Source organism: Carlito syrichta, unplaced genomic scaffold (genome assembly GCF_000164805.1).
Source record: "Carlito syrichta isolate Samal-C Ts95f unplaced genomic scaffold, Tarsius_syrichta-2.0.1 Scaffold273907, whole genome shotgun sequence".
Taxonomy (NCBI): domain Eukaryota; kingdom Metazoa; phylum Chordata; class Mammalia; order Primates; family Tarsiidae; genus Carlito; species Carlito syrichta.
The window spans coordinates 160,617-180,566 of NW_007218003.1; the positions used below are offsets into that span (position 1 = coordinate 160,617).

The 19,950-nt window shown below is 36.8% G+C and overlaps 1 protein-coding gene across 1 annotated transcript in view; it reads left to right on the plus strand.

Moving 5' to 3' along the window:
- Nucleotides 1-19,950, plus strand: part of LOC103254239 (RAC-gamma serine/threonine-protein kinase) — a 148,246-nt gene that overhangs the window by 56,721 nt on the left and 71,575 nt on the right. The window contains exon 4 of the mRNA XM_008052375.2: nucleotides 1,680-1,811. Within this exon, the coding sequence (XP_008050566.1) occupies nucleotides 1,680-1,811 (132 nt within the window). The remainder of the gene's footprint in view (nucleotides 1-1,679; nucleotides 1,812-19,950) is intronic.

Here is a 19,950-nt window from a genome sequence, read left to right on the forward strand (position 1 = left end):
AACCTGAAACCAACCATGCTGTCCATCAAAAGAGGACTGGATTAAAAAAATGTGGTGCATATACATGATGGAATACTATGTAGCCATAAAAAAGAACAAAATCATGAATTTCGCAGCAACCTGAATGGAACTAGAGTCTATAATACTGAGTGATCTCTCACAGAAAGAAAGATCTGAGTATCACATGTTCTCACTCATATAGTGGACCTTGAACATCTATCATAAAACTATAAGAAAAGGATTGACAGTGGTGGGAAACTATGGGGGGGGTATGAAGGGGAAGGGAGGTGAGATTAATGGTAGTCAATATCTGTCTGGGGTCGGGGAGACACCCCTTATCAACAAGGGTGCCTGAATGATGCATATTTGTATACCTAACCCTTAACTGTACCCCACAATTTTAAAATAAAAAATGTGTTAAAAAAAAGAATTCTTTATTCTTTATTTTTTTGACCCACCAGGCTAGAGGTTTATCAGTTTTTACTGATCTTCTCAAAGAACTAACTTTTAGTTTCATTGATCTCCCTCTACCTTTTTTCTTTCTTTTAAAAATTTAACTTCTTCTCTGATCTTTATCATTTTCTTTCTTCTGATTTTGGAGGACTTGATTTACTCTGTTTCTAGTTCCTTAAGGTGGAATCTGAGGTCATGGAGTTGGAAACATTTCTCACATTTACTTTAGATGGATGGTAAAAAGAAGAAAAAATAGTTGCAAAAGGCACTCACGTTTTTAGTGGCTTCTGATTGTAGAATAAAACCCACATTCTTAATTTGTTATTCCAAAACCTCTAAACGGAATTTAAATTTAAGTCAACTGAGCATACACAGTTACTTCTCTTTCTATCCCAGACCCCATTAAAATGATAATAAAGGAATTTCAAAAAGAGTCAATCCACAAAATTGAAAAACTGGGCTGGGAGGGACATTAACAGACAAGTGATCTCAAAAGTTTGGAAGTTTATGAAAAGATGTTGATTGATAGAACAGAGTAGAAAAGGGCACACTGTAGAGAGCAAGTGGCAGGTCTGCCTGGCAGAATTCTGGGAATCGCCTGATTTGGGAATGAGAAATGAAACTAAAACAGGCAGATTACTTAGATACTGTTTTTAGAACTCCCTACCTTCCTGTTCTAAACTGCACCAATGACCCTCAGGAGTTACAACTGTTGTCTTTTTTAGATTTCTTTTTACTAACTCTGCATGGTTGTTTGTAATATTTCTTATATATATGTCTTTTCCTTTCCTAGATTCTATTCTTTCTTTTCTGGAGTAAATTCTTCCCAAGTATTGTTTCCTTAGGCATATTTGGAAATGTTTGTGTGGGACATTTTTTATTATCACATTGTTTAGGGGTAGCAACACTGCTGGATTCTAGAAAACTCAAGTTCTTGAAAATGAGTGAAAATGCTTTTCTTCCCACTTTTGCCCTTTACTTGACAGATAGTTTGACTGGCTGGTGAATTCTATGTTCAAAATCATTTCCTAAAATATCTGAGCATTGCTTAAATTATTTTCAGCACCCATGATTGCTGATGGGACAACCAATGCCACTCTGATTTTTTTTTTTCATTTAAAGGTATCTAGAAATTAGTAAAATTTGTTTTTGAGTGGATATTGCAAACATGTATATGTATGCTAAGAAATACTTTATAGTGTATTTTTTTAATTTGTGTTTTTCAGACAATGAATGATTTTGACTATTTGAAACTACTAGGTAAAGGCACTTTTGGGAAAGTTATTTTGGTTCGAGAGAAGGCAAGTGGAAAATATTATGCCATGAAGATTCTGAAGAAAGAAGTCATTATTGCAAAGGTAACTGATTATTAGAGTTGATTACTAAATTTTTTTTTGCTGTGTGCACACTTGTGTGTGCTCATGAATTTACATACTAAAGTCAAGAAATTCCATAAACAGCTAAAACATGATTGTAGACTACTGCTATAATTACATTTGTGTATTAATATTTATTTATAATGTTAAAGGTTTTAAAAGTTTATAATATTATCTGTGTTTTATAAATTAAAGATTTTTTATTCCTTTGAGGAAATAGAGAGGTTTATTCTGTTTTTGTGTTTGGGATAAAGTTTTACTGTATTTTTGTGGTCTATATTACTAATTATATTAGCATTGTTCTGAATTTTCATTAAATAAAAGACTGACTAGAATAGTGTAATGATTTGGTACTCATAAGTTATAAAACTTACATAATGTTGGATGGAAAAGCATCCTAAGTAGATGTGAAAATACTGGAATGGTGAAACTGAAAGAAATGAAAGTCTTTAGCCGGGCTCAGTGGCTCAGCCTGTAATCCCATGCCTTTGGGAGGCTGAGGTGAGTGGATTGCCTTAGCCGGTGGGTTCGAGACCCGCCTGGGCAGCGAGACCTCATCTCTACAATAAATCAAAAAATCAGCCGGGCGTGGTAGCGCATGCCTGTAATTCTGGCTACTTGGAAGGCTGAGGCGGAAGGATCACCAGAGCCCAGCAGGTTGAGGCTGTGGTGGCCGGGAGTGGCCACTGCACTCCATCCAGTCTGGGTGACAGAGGGAGACTCCAACTCAAAAAAAAAAAAAAAAGAAAAAAAAGAAATGAAAGTCTTTGAAAATTCTTTCGAGTGTCTTTAACTCTCATCTTCACACCTTTATTCAAGTTAGACCTTTGCAAATAATTAATGTTAATGATGCCAGTTCTCACTCTTAGTTCTGAATTGAATCCCAATTTTCTCAGTAGATAAATTTGATATATTTTACAAACTGGTCCATGCTTTGTATCTTACTTAATTCAACTGATGATATACAATATTATTGTCATGCTTTATAGACTACTTTAACATCCTGTTGTTTACTACTGTAAGTTTTCTCATCTGGAGCATTTTGCTTCATATACTTGATGAAACTATGTTCCCCTTATCTTTGTACATTGGTTTTAATCTCAACTTTTTCACAGGTCTCTCAATGGAAAAAATAATTTACTTTGGAATCATATGGACCTAGGTTCATCCCACTTAATAACCTTTAACAACTAGTTTTTTGAGAGGAGTGCTGTTCTCTTAGGAGCATTTGGAAATGTTTGCTTATCACAGTGACACTGGGGTGGGGGAGGGGCATTTCTGACAGTTACCAGGTAGAAGCCAAACAGGCTAAATATCCTCCATTTTTGTGTTAGGCAGCCCATCAGAGCTTTACTTTTGGGCATTTTTTAATTGGTAGAATAAAACTTCTGGGCAGGAATAGTATAAGGATTAGGATATATATTTAGCATAGTACTTATTATTAATTAAACTGAGATTTTCTGAAAAGCAGTATAGCATAGTGTATGCTCTGCCACTTAGTAAATGATCTCAAGCAAATTACTCAACTTTTTATGCCTTTATTTCCTTATTTGTAAAATGGGTATAATAATAATAATAATAATAATAATAATAATAATACCCACCCATTTCATAGGGTTAATGTCAGGGTTAAATGAATAAATAAATGTAACAGTGTTGCCGCCATCCTTAAATAAATTTAACAAATTAAATAAAATTGAATTTAAATAACAATAGTATTAAATGAAAATAAATAGATTATTGTTATAAATATGTACTGTGATTATTATTACTACCCACTGTGTATCAAACATTAGTATTCCTCAGGTCCATTGTGTTTTCCTGTTATGTACTAACTTCACTTGGATCCCATTATTTAATTTTTATTCTTCACACTTGAGAATGTCCTATTAGACACTGTCCTATCTCACTAATAACTTCTATTACTTTTCAGAGTAACTATACAGAATTAGGTATATTTCACAAGTGATGGAATATTCTGATTGATGTAATTCCTTACTGCTTTCCTCCAACAAATATATCAATTTCTTGAAAGAAAATATGTTTCTTTATAGCAAGATAATTATATTATGAAGGTTTGGAGTCTGACTAGACCTGGTATTTTGGATCCTAATGTGCTCTTCTCAGAGCATCATATCAAGGAGTAAATGATATTGATATCTCTTTTTACTGGTGACATTAACCTTGATCACTTGATTAAAGTGGCGTCTCCTGGGTTTCTTCACTGTAAAGTTATTACCTTTCCCTTTGTAATTAATAAACATCTTAAGCTGAGCTTGGTGGCTCAGCCTGTAATCCCGTGCCTTTGGGAGGCTGAGGTGAGTGGATTGCCTGAGCCCGCGGGTTTCAGACCCGCCTCGGCAACTTGGTGAGACCTCATCTTTAAAATAAATCAAAAATTAACTGGATGTGGTAGCGTGTGCAGTAAATCAAAAATTAACTGGATGTGGTAGCCTGTAGTTCCAGCTACTTGGAAGGCTGAGGCGGAAGGATCGCCGGAGCCCAGCAGGTCGAGGCTGTGGTGGCCGGGAGTGGCCACTGCACTCCAGTCCGGGCGACTGGCCACTGCACTCCAGTCTGGGCGACAGAGTGAGACTATAAGTCAAAAAAGTAAAATAAAATAGAATAAACATCTTAAAAGAAATATGATGAGACTATGAAATATCTTATTTCTTAAACTTCCATCTACTAATTTTAGCATCCATATCAGTGTTTTTTGTCTACAATAATTACTACTGTAGTGTTCTTATGGTGATTTTGATTCCTCTCATTCCTTATACATTTGCTCTTAGTCATTCTAGTTAAAGATTTGTCAATTTTGTTAATCTTTTCAAAAAACTAACTTTTGGGGTGATTTTTGTTTTGTTTTCTGTTTTGTTGTATTTGTCTTTGCTTTAACCTTTATTTTTTTCCCTCCTTGTGCTTGCTTTGAGTTCAGTTTTTTCCCCCCTAATTCCTTAAGTTATGAAGTTAGGTTGTTGATTTGAACCGTTTCTTCTAATTTAATGTAAGCATTTGTAGCTTTAAACTTCCCCCTTAGCACTGTTTCTGCTGCATCCCATAAATTTTGATATGTTGTGTGGGTTTTTTTTTTTTTTTCATTCATCTTTAAATGTTTTCTAATTTCCCATGTGATTTTTTTTCTTTGATTCATTGGTTGTTTAAGAGTCTGTTATTTTATTTCCACAAATGTGTGGATTTTTTTTGGTTTTCTTTCTGTTACTGACTTCTAACTCCATCCTGATATAGTTGGAAAAGATACTTTGTATCTATCTTTTAAACGTATTGAGATTTAATTTGTGATCTAACATTTTATCCATCCTGGAAAATGTCCCATGTGTGCTTAAAAAAATGTGTACTCTGTTGTTGTTACGTAGATGATTTTATATATGTGTTAGATCCAGTTGTTTATTGTGTTGTTCAAGTCTTCTAATGCCTTACTTCTGTCTGCTTGCGTATCTATTGCTGAGAGTATAGGGTATTGAAATCTCCAGCTATCATTGTAGAATGGTCTATTTCTTCTCTCAGTTCTGTCAGTTTTTACTTCATATACTTTGATGGTCTATTTTCAGGTATATAAATGTTTATAATTGTTATATCTTCTTACTGTATTGAACCTTTTGTTAGAAATGGTTTTTTTGTCTCTTTAGCCCTTTTTTCATTCAAAATCTGTTTTGTCTGGTATTAGTATAGCCACCCTTTCTGTCTTTTTGGTTGCTACAGTAGTCCTTCCTTTATTCATGGTTTGGCTTTCTGTGTTTTCACTAGCTTAGGTCAGCTATGGTCCAAAGGTAGGTGAGTACAGCACAATAAGATATTTTGAGAGAGAGAGGGAGAGATAATCACATTCACATAATTTATTACAATATAGTGTTACAATTGTTCTGTTTTATTATTAGTGTTGTTAATCTACTTTTTATATCTATTTGTAACAGATATGTCTAATTTAGAAATCAAATTTTATTGTAGGTATAGATGCACAGGAAAAAACATAGTATATGCGGTTGGCCCTTTATATTTATAGATTTCACATCTGTGGATTCAACCAACTGTGGATTGAAAATATTTTTTAAAACACAATAGAAAATAACAAAAAATACAAATGGAAAACCAATACAGTATAACTGTTTACATAACATTTACATTGTTGTGTTAGATATTATAAGATGATTTAAAATAAAGTATACTTCAGGATATGTGTGGGTTATATGCAAATAGTAAGCAATTTTATATAAGGAACTTGAGCATCTGTGGATTTTGGTATCACAAAATCTTGAAACCAATCTCCCACAGATACTTTAAGGATGGCTATATAGGGTTTGGTACTGTTCATGGTTTCAGGCACCTATTAGGAGAGTTATTATCCCTCGCTGATAAGGGGGACTACTGTATTTTCATGGAATATCTTTTTTTTTTTCTTTTCATTTTTAATCTGTTTGTGTATTTAGATCTAAAGAATTTCTTATAGACAGCATAGGACTGAGTCATGCTTTTTGTTTGTTTATTTAATCCATTCTCCGAATCTCTATCTTTTGATTGGAGAGTTTAATCCATTTGCAGTTAAAGTGATTCCTGGTAATGACTTACTTCTGTCATCTGGTGTTTATTTTCTGTATGTCTTATAGCTTTTTTGTCCCTCATTTTTTGTATTGCTATCTTTTGTGTTGGTTTTTGAGTGAAACAGTCTAATTCTACCTTCTTATTTCTTTTCGTTTATATTCTGTAGCTAAATTCTTTCTGGATGTCAGGAAGATTACATTTAACATCTTAAAGTTGTAATACTCTAATTTGAAGTTATACCATTTTAACTTTAGCAACACGCAAAAACTCTGCTTCTTTAAAATTTTGTAGTCCTTTCAATTGTTAGTGTCTTAAAATTAGATCTTTATGCATTATGTGTTCAAAAACATAGACTACTCATTTTTAATGCATTAATCTCTTAGATCATGTAAAAAAGTGGCATACAATCCAAAGCTACAATAATGCTAGGTTTTATAATTGTTCCTGTATTTACTTTTAGTAGAAACTTTTATTTCTTCATAAAGTGTCATGTTACTTTCCAGTCACAAAAATTTTATTTCAACCTGAAGAGGCCTTGTAGCATTTGTTGCAGGGCAGGTCTACTGCTAATTAACTCCCTCAGGTTCTTTTTATCTGGAAGTATCTTAATTTCTCCCTCATTTTTGAAGGACAGTTTTGCTGGTATAGGCTTCTTGGTTGACTGGTGTTTTGTTTTGTTTTGTTTCCTTCAGCACTTTGAATATATTAACCTCTTGCCTTCTGGCCTTCAAAGTTTCTGATGGGAAATCTTGTGATAATCTTATTTGGAAATTCCTAATTTGCGTGTTTGTTTTATTTTATTTTAAAGATATGGGGTACAGTTCAGGATTAGGTAATAAGTGGTCATTGCACAGGTGAAGTTTGGGGCCTCCCATCAGTCCCACTTTGCCTGGTTTGGAATCAGGTACCCTTATTGATGTTATGTCCCCCTCCACCCCCTCCCACCCCTGGAATCCCTTGTTTGTAATGGGTTGTTTCTCCCTTTCTGCTTTTAAAATATTTTCTTTGGCTTTGACTTTGAACAGTTTTATTATAGTGTGCCTCAATGTTGGTCTCTTTGAGTTTTCTTGCTTGAAGTTCAGTGAGCTTCTTAGATGTTTATATTCCTGTCTTCCATTAAATTGGGGAATGTTTCAGCTGTTATTTCTTCAAGTCTCTCCTTCTCTTTTTCTCTTCCCCTTTTGGGAGTCCCATGATGTATTTGTTGGCCCAATTGACTGTGTCCTACAGGCACCTTAGGCTCTGTTCACTTTGCTTCAATCTTTTTTTTTGTCCAGCAGACTTCACAGCATTGTCTTATCTGTAAGCTTGCTGATTCTTTCTTATTCCTGATAAAAAATGCTTTAAAATCCTCTAGTGAATTTTTCATTTCAGTTACTGTACTTTTTAGCTCCAGATTTTTTTGATTTTTGTTTAATGTTAAACAAAAACATTTCCATTTTGTTCTTACATTGCTTTCTTGACTTTGGCATTTCCATTTTGTTCTTACATTGCTTTCTTGACTTTGTCTACATCTTCTTTTGTCTCTTTGACCAACTTTTAGTTGTTTTGAGGTCTTTGTCTACAAGGTCCTTTATCTGGTCTTTTTCAGAAACAATTTCTATTGATGTTTTCCCTTTGAATAGGTCATACTTTCTTATTTATTTGGTATGCCTTATGGTTTTTTGTTTTTTGGGTTTTTTTGGTTGAAAAATGAACATTTGAATCTTAGAATGTAGTAACTCAAGATCACATTAACTTCCTGTCCCTCTCCCCAGAGTTTGCTGATATCCACCTGAGGTGTAAGCATCTTAGAATTTTTTCCTGAGCCTGTATCTTTCCCTGAGTATGCACAGTAACTTTCTAAATGCCTCTGTATATTGTGGTTGGTTTGGAATGTCCTAGTCCTTAAGTGAGTGCCTGGCTCTAAAAAAGGGTAAATTGAAAAATGAAGCAGGAATAAAGTGCCAGCCCTTTAAATATTCTAGAACTTACTTCAGCCAGAAGGGTCAGGGCTTGAAACAATGACTTCCTGCTTCTATGACTGTACCTTTGAGATCAGAAGCAACAGTCTGTGTTCTTATATTTGGGAGACAAGGTCCTTATTGCTGACCTTGGCTCTCACAATCATGTTTAAGCTACTTCAGGAATGTGTGGGGGATGGGTAGTCACTACCCAGCTAAGAGCTGAAATTGACTGAAATAAACTCCAGTTAACCATCCAATCCTTCTGGATGTTGCAAGCCTTCAATACTCTCAAGGGTTCCAAAATCACTATATCAGATAGATTTTGCCTGTGTAGTTGTTGTCTTGCTAGGGAGTTTTCTACTTTTCTATAGAATATTATTTCTCTTGCATTTATTTATTCATTCAATGATTTATATAAATAGAATCATAGATATTCATGAATATTTATTTTACTCCATAGATTAGGATCCAATACTATGTTACTTTATTGCTAAAATTATTCTAGCTTAGGCCATTGGGAGCACCTTCAAGTTGTTCCTATGCCCTTTTGACACATCCTTACCATTATTTGAGCATCTCTTTACTTTTCTAATCTTTACAGATTCTCCATTCTTCTCTTGTGTTTTTCCTACTCCAGCTTTGGGATCAACCATTTCTCCAAGATCCCTGGTTTGAATCCCTTATACAGTATAAGAAAATTGTATGAAGCTGTGAACATTTAAAGCAGTTGGTATAGTAGGAGCAATAATAGAATAGAGGATATCACAATACAGAATGGGGAAAAGAAAAGAATGGAGCTATGTTGGGAGTCTTTTTGCCTAGTATAGTCCCACAGAGATACTCAATCAGTCTCTCTCAATCTCCCAATATCTCTCTCTCAATATATTGCGCTCTCTCTCTCTCTCTCTCTCTCTCATTTTTGGTATGTTCTGAGGGTAGGAGTGTATTATAATAAAGCAGTATGCAGAATTTAAACTTACCTTGGTTAGAACAGAATGGTCAGTGTAGTCTCACTATCCCCAGCAATGCAGAGTGACTTGGTATAGTGTTTGTGTCATCAGAACTGCCCTCATCATTATTGCTGAGTAGTCTGTCTTGGAAAGGCTAGTATCCCAAATGTAGTGATTGGCATCCTTTTTTTACTAGATATTTCTGGAGGTAATAGTGGAAGCTGTCAAATTGCCTTTCAGTTTCTCATCTCATACTTTTAAAATGAAGGGGGCCAGCAAGTATTTTCCAATTCGCATAGGATAATTTATGGTCAGTTTTCTGGAAACTGCAAGGAAACCCCTGCTCGGCTAAATCACCTCATTTATCATTCAAGAATATGAACAGACTACCGAGGATCAAACAAATTAGACATATCTAAAGAACATAAAAGAGAAGAACAAAAAGGAACAAAGGAAGAGTTGATCCTGGTGAAAACAGACCAAACAGAACAGCAGATAAGTTAATAATCTCTAATTAGTCTTTTTAGAAAGGTACAAAAAGATATTGCAGGTATGAAAGAAAGAGGTTGAAAACAGAGCACATAAAAGAGTAATTGTGAATTTAACATATGATATCTAAAATAAAAACAATGGCATAGTTAGCAACAAATTTAGGGGATATCTGAGAATGAAAAAACAAAAAATAAGGAGGTGGAATATGTTGAAATAATAATTATAACATAAAAGCTCACTCTAGGGAACATAAGAACTTAAGGGCTAATAAAAAAAATAAGGATAACTAATAAAAAATAAAATTGTTAGAGCTGAAGAGATCCTGAAACTGAAAGGGTCTACTGAGAACTGAGCAAATGGAAGAGGACCCTTCAAGCACAATTCCACATCTTCAGGAAATTTCTGAGCATCAAGGCTAAGCAAATCCTCTTAAAAGCTTTCAGAAGGTGAAAAACAGATTACTTTCCAACAAAGGCATGACAACCAAATTGGGTCATGCTTTTTTTTTTCTGCAGTTCAACTTTTTATTGTAATAAAATCAGAATATGCACAGCACACGCAGTGCTAGCATTAAACTAATGCAATAAGCAATTACTAAAGCTACAGTGACTTGAGGTTCGATCTTTACATTCAGCAAGTATAAATCCATTCTTACATAATTTTTGAAACCTTATTTATTGACTGAAAATGTTGCTTGCCGATAAAACTTGCTCAGATGCTATCACCGAATGTACAAGTCGCTGACTATGCCAGTACAACAAAACTTATAAGGAAGTTTAAGAAAGAGTCAGAGGTGGTGTGCATGATATGGTAGAGCAAAAATTTCAGTACAGCGATAAGAAACCCCAGAATGACAGATATGTAAGTAGTCAGTCAGTTTATACTCGATTATTTAGCTTGAGTTGACTAATGATAGAATAAGGAAGGAGGGGGAAATAGCAGTTAGGTGCTTTAAGAAAACAAATACTCGTTCCGGAAGACGTAACCTAAATGCCGAAAAAGCCGAATCTGGAATGGTGATGGCCAATGAGCGGCGAGCAGGCATGCCTGTTAGGTTGCACCTCGCAGATTCCTTCACCATTGACTTCTGTCTTACTTAGTTCTTGGTGTTAACGTAAGGCATGTGCATTCATGCCGTAATGCCCATGTTGAACAGTAACACTGTGTATAACCACAGCTTTTACACAGCCATTTTATTTAATGCTCTGCTTTTAGTTACCTGTGGCTTAAAGATAGTGTCAGAGGTATCTTCAGATGTGTTGCATTTTGAGGATGGACGTCATTTTGGAAGCAAAGAGAAGTATGCTATATTCAGTGAAGCTGGGACAACAGATACACAGTTGGCCCATCATATCCTTGATTTCTGCATCCTTAGATTCAACCAACTGTGATTGAAAATATTAGGGGGAAAAAAAGTTCCAGGTTCCATCTGTAGTGAACATGTGCTGACTTTTTCCCTTTGTCATTATTCCCTAAGTAATACAATATAATGGCTCTTTATATAGTGTTTTTGTTGTATTAGGTTTTGTGAATAATCTGGAGATGATTTAAAGTATAGATGTATCTCATTTTTATTGTACTTTGCTTGTATTGTTTTTGTGTGTGTGTTTTGTTTGTTTGCTTTTACAAATTGAAGATTTGTGACAACCCTGCTTCTAGCACTCTGTTGGTGCCATTTTTCCAGCAGCATGTATTCACTTCGTGTCTTTGTGTCACGTTTTGGCAATTCTCACAATATTTCAAACTTTTTCGTTATGATTATATCTGTTATAGTGATCTATATGAGTAATCTTTGATGTTTTACTGTTCCTTTTTTGAGGCACCACAAGCCATGCTTATGTAAAATGGCAAACTTGATAAATATTGTGTGACTGCTCTATCAACTGTTCGTTCCCCAGTCTCTCTCCCCTTCTTTGGGTCTCCCTATTTCCTGAGACACAACAATATTGAAGTTAGGCTAATTAAGAATCCTATACCAGCCTCTAATTGTTCAAGTGAGAAGAGGAGTCACATTTCTGTCACTTGAAATCAGAAGTTAGAAATGATTATACTTAGTGAGGAAGGCAGGTCTGAAGCCAAGATAGGGTGAAAGCTAGACCATTTGTACCAAGTTGTGAATGCAAAGGAAAGATTCTTAAAGGAAACTGAAAGTGCTACTCCAGTGACCACACAAATAATAAAAAGTAAAGCAGTCTTATTGCTGATAGGGAGAAAGTTTGAGTGGTCTGCATAGAAGAACCAGCCACAACATTCCCTTAAGCCAAAGCCTAATCCATAGCAAATTCCTTGCTCTTTTCAATTCTGTGAAGGCTGAGAGAGGTGAGAAAGCTGCAGAAGAAACGTTTGAAGCTAGGAGAGGTTGGTTCATGAGGTTTAAGGAGAGAGATTGTCTCTGTAGTGTAAAAGTACAAGGTGAAACAGCAAGTGCTGCTGTAGAAGCTACAAGTTATTCAGAAAATCTAGCTAAGATCCTTGATGAATGTGGCTACACTAAGCAACAGATTTTCATTGTAGATAAAATAGCCTTCTACTGGAGAAAGATACCATCTAGGACTTTCACAGCTAGGGAGGAAAAGTCAATGCCTGGCTTCAATGCTTCAAAGGACAGTCTGGCTCTCGTGATAGGGGATAATGCAACTGGTGACTTTCTGTTGAAGCCAGTGCTCATTTATTATTCTAAAAATCCTAGGGCCCTTAAGAATTATGCTAACTTTACTCTGCCTGTGCTTATCATGGAACAACAAAGCCTGGGTGACAGCTCATCTGTTTATAGCATGGTTCACTGAATATTTTAAACCCACTGTGGAAAACTACTGCTCAGAAAAAAAGATTCCTTTCAAAATATTACTGCTCATTAACAGTGCACCCAGTCAACCAAGAACTGTGATGGAGATATACAAAGAGATAAATACTGTTTTCAACCCTGCTAACCCAGCATTTGTTCTGCAGCCCATGGATCAAGAAGTAATTTTGACTTTCAAATTTTATTATTTATTTATTGTTGTCTTACTTTAGAAAAATCTCTTCCATTTTGTAAGGCTAAAACTGCTGTAGATATCAATTCCTCTGATGGATCTGAGCAAAGAAAATTGAAAACCTTTTGGAAAGAATTCACCTTTCTAGATGCCATTAAAAATGTTCGTGATTCATAGAAGAAGGTCAAAATATCAGTCTTTATAGGACTTTAGAAGAAGTTGATCCCAACACTTATGGATATCTTTGAGGGCTTTAACTATAAATCATCTTAACTTGAACTGCAAATGTGGTGGAAACAGCAAGAGAACTAGGAGTGAAGCCTGAAGATATGACTGACTTGCTGCAATCTCATGATAAAACTTGAATGAATGAGGAGTTGCTTCTTATGGATATGCTGGGGCTACAGGCATATTCCACAATGTGTGGCTAATTTTTTTATTTTTTATTTTGTAGAGGTGAGGTATCGCGATGTTGCTTAGGCTAGTCTCAAACTCCTAGGCTCAAGTGATCCTCTCACAGTGCTGGGATTACAGGCATAATACACTGTGCCTGACTGAAAGTAGTTTCTTGAGATGGAGTCTGCTCCTGGTTAGGATGCTGTGAACATCGCTGAAATGATAACAAAGGATTTAGAATATTATGTAAACTAAGTTCATAAAGCAGTGGCAGGGTTTTAGAGGATTGACTTCATTTTTGAGAAAAACTCTATGGAAAAATGCTATCACACAGGATGACATACTACAGAAATTTCACAAAATCTTTTGTGAAAGGAAGAGTCAGTCGATGCAGCAAATTTTGTTGTTGTCTTATTTTACAAAAATTTCACAGCCATTCCAGCCTTCAGCAGCCACCACCCTGATCAGTCAACAGCCATCAACAGTGAGGCAAGACCCTCCACCAGCAGAAAGATCACAACTCGCTAAAGGTACAGATAATTGTAAGCTTTTTTTGGCAATAAAGTATTTTTTAATTAAGGTATGTACATTTTTAAGACATGCTATTGCATACTTAATATTCTACAATGTAGTGTAACATAACTTTTACATATGCTGGGAAACCCAGAAAAATCATGTGACTCTTTATTGTGGTATTTGCCTTGTTGTGGTAGTTTAGAACTAAGCCCGCAGTGTCTCTGAGGTATTCCTGTGTAAGAAAAGAGACTAACTGGCCGAGACAAATGAAGCAGTTTTTTGAGGAGCCCAAGTTTGTTGATGTAGAATAGAATAACCTTTCCTTCATTAGAGGTCTAACCATCTTCTTTAGTTCTCCTGTGAATGATATTTACTTATTTATACTATTGTAAGTAACAAATTGGTGTTCAGTTTTTAGAATTTATCAATAGATAAAGCACAGAAGATTCAGTTATACTTATAGAATAAACTGAAAATATTGTGAACCCTGTCAGTAAAAAAAAGAAGTGGTATAGTTGATGGACACAAGCTGAAGCCATGCTGTTTTCTTAAAGAAAAAGAAAGAATGACTCTGAGGCCAGCAGAGGCCTATGAAGCCACCATGGTTAAAAGGCAGAAGTTGACTGAGTTACTACAGACCCAGAGGTCTGTGGATCCACCATGGACCTAAGGATGAAAGGCAAATTACAGAGGATTAGTCTCAGGCCTCGAAATCTAATAGAATTTCACCTACTACATTTAGAACGTTCTTGGGATCAGTCACCTCTTTATTCCTTCCAATTTCTTCCTTTTGAATGGGATTGTGTATTCTATGCCTGTTCAATCATTGTATTTGGAAAGCAGATAACTTGTTTTCTAGTTTAGGAGGTTGAGAGATGTAGAAGAATTTTGCTCCATGCCTGATTTAGATGATAAGATTTGGAACTTTTTAGTTTATATTAAATGAGATTTTGAACTTAACGTTAATACTCCTAATGGGTTGAGACTTTTGGGGATGTTGGGATGGTGTGAATGTTGAGATGGGGTGAACTGTAGTGGGTTGAATGTTGGTCCCAAAATAATATATCCACATCATGATCCCAGGAATCTGTTATCTTTTTTGTAAAAGGGGCTTAGGCAGATATAATTAAGTTAAAAATCTTGAGATAAGGAGATCATACTTGATTATCTGAGAGGGACCTAAATCCAGTGACAAATCTCCATGTCAGAGTGAGACAGAGTAAGATTTGTTTTCACCCAAGGTAGAAAGTGATATAAAGATGTAGACAGAGATTGGAGTGACACAGCTCCATGCTAAAGCTTTTCAGCAACTACCAGAAGCTACCTAAAAGGCGTGGAATGGATTTTGCTTCAGAGCTTCTGAAGGAAGCATGACCCTGTCAATCTTGGGTTCGTACTTTTAATCTCCAGAACTATGAGATAAAAACATTTTGTTGTTTTAAGCCATCAAGTTTTAACGATACTTTGCTATAGCGGCATCAGGAAACGAATTAGTCAGATATCCAGAAATATGAATGTTTTCACCCTTGGAAGGGATATGCTTGACCAAATTGCCTGCAACAGTGGTAGTCTACCAGGTACCTCCCCTACTCAGTTCATTCCATTATTATTATTTCTTTTGAGTCGGAATCTCACACTATCACTGCTAGAGTACACGGGTGCAATCATGGCTCACTACAGCCCTGACCTTCTGGACTCAGGCAGTCCTTCTGCCTCAGCCTCCTAGGTAACTGGGACTACAGGTACAAGCCACCATGCCCAGCTAATTTTTAAAAATTTTTTTGTAGAGACAGGGTCTCACTGTGTTGCCTAGGCTGGTCTCAAACTCCTGTTCTCAAGCAACTCTCTTGCCTTGGCCTTCCAAAGTGTTGGGATTACAGGTGTGAACCACCATGCCCAGCCTATTTTATGGTTGAGTTACGTAGTTGCAAAATTAATAGGCTCTCTAGAGCAATAGACAGTATAGATACATTCATTGTCAACCCCAGTTTTCCTAGATGGGGTAAAGACACAGTCTATCCCATTAGACCCTTTGGAATTCTGGATAATGGTTTAAAAGTGTAATTACAGTTTCTTGCTAGGAATCATTCCTGCTTTGGGCACATACTGTTTTGGCCCTGCTCCCATGACCACTGCGTTAGGTAAGAAGAGGCAACATTGAGGTGATGTAGGGAAGAATCGTGTAGAACATCATCCCCTCTTACCTACTCTTCTATGTCCAGAAAAGTGAAGAAATCCATGACATGGGGACTCTCCCTTAACCCTCATGTTGAGTATGAGCACATACTTATGAAACCATATGTGCATATGATACCTAATGTGTTATGTCTATTTCATGTGATACCTCTTAGCTCATTTTTGGATACTGTGGGCTGTATAGTGTGTTCCTTGGTTTGATGGTATGTGCCTTAGTGGGGGGTACATGTCTTCTGTTCCAGTCATCTTACAGTCTTTTGAGCTTTTGCATCTACCTCTGAATATGCAAAGCTCAGTCCCAAGCAAATTGCTATTACTATCAGTGCCCATTTGTAGCTCCTGGGTATATTGGCAATGGTCCAGTGTAGTGTACTTGTCAACTATATGTGAGGGTGGAGGAACTTCTTTTTGGGGAATATACCCCATAGTCATCTACAGTTTATTTCTCTTTATGGCAGACAAGATAGTTCTTATTGGCATTTTGTACATTAGAGGATGCAAGAGGACTATGTTAATGGTCAGCCCATTTCTGTTTGTTGTGTGTCCCCCATATCTACTCATTTCATCAACCCAGGGGTTTACCTCAAGCAAGCATACTAGGATGTCCACTTGTTGGTTCCAGTTATCTTCTGATCCTAAAGGAATTTCCTCTAATGGGCTTCAATATGTTCTACTTTAATGTACCCCTTAATTCTCATAATGGTTTTCATAGAGTCATGCCTTGTTAGTAATAATTCATCCATTTAATAGTCTAGTTTTTTGTTTCCTGTCAGCCTGACCATATGACCAGGAAAATGGCTGCTGCTCATTCATGGATATTCAGCCACACATCAGGGCTTTTATTGTTGTTCAATTCTTCCATCACTGCAAAGAATACAGTGTTGCAATTGAGTCCCCTGGACTCATTTGTTCTTACCTTCTTCAATTAAAATTTTACACAGTGTAAAATTGGCATTCTTCCAAACAGGATGCTGTCTGTTCACCTTAGAACTGCTATCCTAAAACAAGCCACTTATTGGTAGTCAGTTGAGAACTCTTTGTGTCAGTGTGATCTGGCAGCTTCTCAGATGGTTCCAAAGTTGGCCTTGAGAAAAAGAGTTTACCTGATGAACATGATGAGTACCTCCTTACATTTCTCAAGTAGCACATTCCTGTTAAACCATTTGCATTTCATTGTGGAACTTTTCTGGGCATTGCTTTCTATTTTAGTGTTTCTGTGACATTACCCAAAACGTGGGTATTTCAGGTTTCAAGATTATATTATGTCCTTTAGTCATAGAAGCAGTTTCAGTTAATGTCCAATAGCAAGGTGATAATTGCCTACTGTAGTGTGTACTGTACTTTCCTGTCTGGAAGTTTTCTGGTCCAAGATCCTAGCAGTTAATGCTGGACAGCATTCATGGACTTTCTGCCATAAACTCCAGTCTGTGTGAGTCTGGGCTGCAGATACTTCTAAAATCATATCTGTGTGAATCATAAGGACCCAAAGGCATTAATTGAGCTACTGCAATTCAGATATAGCCTGATGCTGTATAGATCCCCTTCATATTTGTCCTGCTTTCAGGTAGTTGTATGGATTGGAGCTAGCAGTCATGTCCAGTTGTAGATTTGTGTCCTTCAAAACTCAAGCACCTTGACCGGTTGCAGTGCTTCTTGCTTATTTTCACACATAAGCAAGGGCAACAGTTTACTTTTAGTTGCCTGTAGAATATCATGGGTGGCTCCTGCCCAGATTATTCATAAGAATTTTGCAGTTTGGTTGGGCCCTTGGGTATTTGCTGGATTTATCATCTAACTTATGGTATTTATGTGTGCCATCATATTTTTATGTCAGTCCCACTTTGTTTTTAAGTTTCTGGTCTTTCATAGTATTATCAATGTAGTATATTATCGAATTCTGAATCAAGTCAAATACCCTTCTAAACTGTGACACTAAACTGGTGTATTATGACAATATGGTAAATTCCAGTTGGGATCATTCCCACTTGAAGGGAAACTAAAGTTTGTGATTTTTGGAGATTGGGACAAAGAAAAAAGCATTTGTGAGATCAGTCACTGAGTAGTTCCCCCTTAGTTTGTGGAATTTGGGGCACTGTTAAAACCGTATCGGAGACTGGTAATGTTGTAAGTGACACTACCTTATTCAGTCTTTATAATTCACCATTAGTCTTCAAGAGTCATTCAGTTTTTTCATGGACTACACAGAGAGTTTGTTAGTAAAAGCATTCTAACACTTAACATGTTATTAATTCAAGTGATTATCTCTTTTTGTCCATCATGTTACTGTTTCTAATTAACAACCTGTGTAAGCTTGGGAAATTCCATGGATTTCCATCTAGTGTGTCCTCACTAAAGGAAAAACTAACAAGCTTTCTGTAGTATAGTAGCTGATGTGTTCCCTTGTCAGCTGTAATATCGTTTCCCAAAACATATTCAGGTAAAGTGGATGCAAGTACTTCACGTAGTCTGTTCAAACATACTAATTTTCATCCAAATTCTTACTTTAATTCTATCAACTATGTGATCCCCATACCTTCCGAGTCTAATTATGGCCCCTGTAAGGACTTCATCAGCAGTCTCGGGAATCACAGTATTGTACTCCTGGGAGGAAGCCCTTGGAAGTTCTCTTCTTTACCCTGTATTTTACTCATAGGTATGCATATAACTTTCAGTCCCTAGCGTAGAGGCTGGTCCAAAAGCCTCTGCCTCCTTCATCAGTCCTCATCCTGATTAATTTGGCAGGCCACCACCTCTGGTGATTCAAAGTAAAGTTCCTAATTGTCATTTTTGCCTCCCAGCTTGTTACATTCCTCGAGGTTAGGGTAAATAGAATGTATTTATTTAGGGCCCATCAGTGTTGGGAGACTTGCAAGGGCTCCCATTGATCCACCCAACTTCTGGTAGTGCTGCATTAAAACCTTTGTGTTAGCTTTATCAGTGTCTGCTTTATTCATTCCATTCCTTAGTAGCCATTTGAGACTTCATCCTGCTCAGATGACTTCCTTGGCTATTCCTTCAGTCTTTCCCTGTTCACTTGTAGTCCACTCTCTTAGCATCTGTACCGACCCATAGGAAGAAGCGCAGATGACAAATCTGATAGTTTCTTGGCCTGTTGCTTGATTTTGCAGCACTTAGATTATATCAAGTGCCTGTGTAAAAGGGCCCCCTGAGTCATGGTATTTACCATGCCCTGAGTAAGGGGCATTTTAAGTAGATGAGCATCCTTATGACTGTGAAGTTAATCCAGCATGGCTTGCAGTATATCAGCCATTTCATCTAGGGAGTGCCACTTGGCATTTGAAGGAGGGAAAGAATCATTTCCCCTTTCACAGTAAACAAATTTTTTTTTTTTTTTTTTGAGTTGGAGTCTCACTCTGTCACCCAGACTGGAGTGCAGTGGCCGCTCCCGGCCACCGCAGCCTCGACCTGCTGGGCTCCGGTGATCCTTCCGCTTCAGCCTTCCAAGTAGCTGGAACTACAGGTGCGCACTACCATGCCCGGCTAATTTTTAAATTTATTGTAGAGATGAGGTCTCGACAAGTTGCCCAGGCGGGTCTCGAACCCGCCAGCTCAGGCAATCCACTCACCTCAGCCTTCCAAAGCATGGGATTATAGGCTAAGCCACCGAGCCTGGCTCACAGTAAACAAATTTTACAGTGGCTTTTACCCAGTTTACCAGGCTAGCTGTATCCTTAGGACCAACTTATTATGTGTTTGGATCATGTATATCCATCTGTAATTGTTCAGTAATAAGCTATGTTTCCTGCATCATCTCAAGCAGTCTTCTCCGTTCTGTAGCACTTGAAACCAAAGATATTGCCTCCAAATTAGTCACTCTCACAGTCCATTTTGCCAAACCTTTTCCCAGGAACCTGATGAATACTGATCCACACGTTGAGATAACTCCTTCACACTATAATCCCTGATTTTAGTAGTGTCTTGGTTTTGCCACCCACCATTTGGACCACCTTTTTCGTGACCAGAGGCCATAGAAGTCCTATGTTTTTTTTTTCCAGCTAATTTTCTCTTTGATAGTATCCCTGAGGCTAGCAGCCGTAGTTCAAACTGACCAAAATCCAAGTTTTTTGAA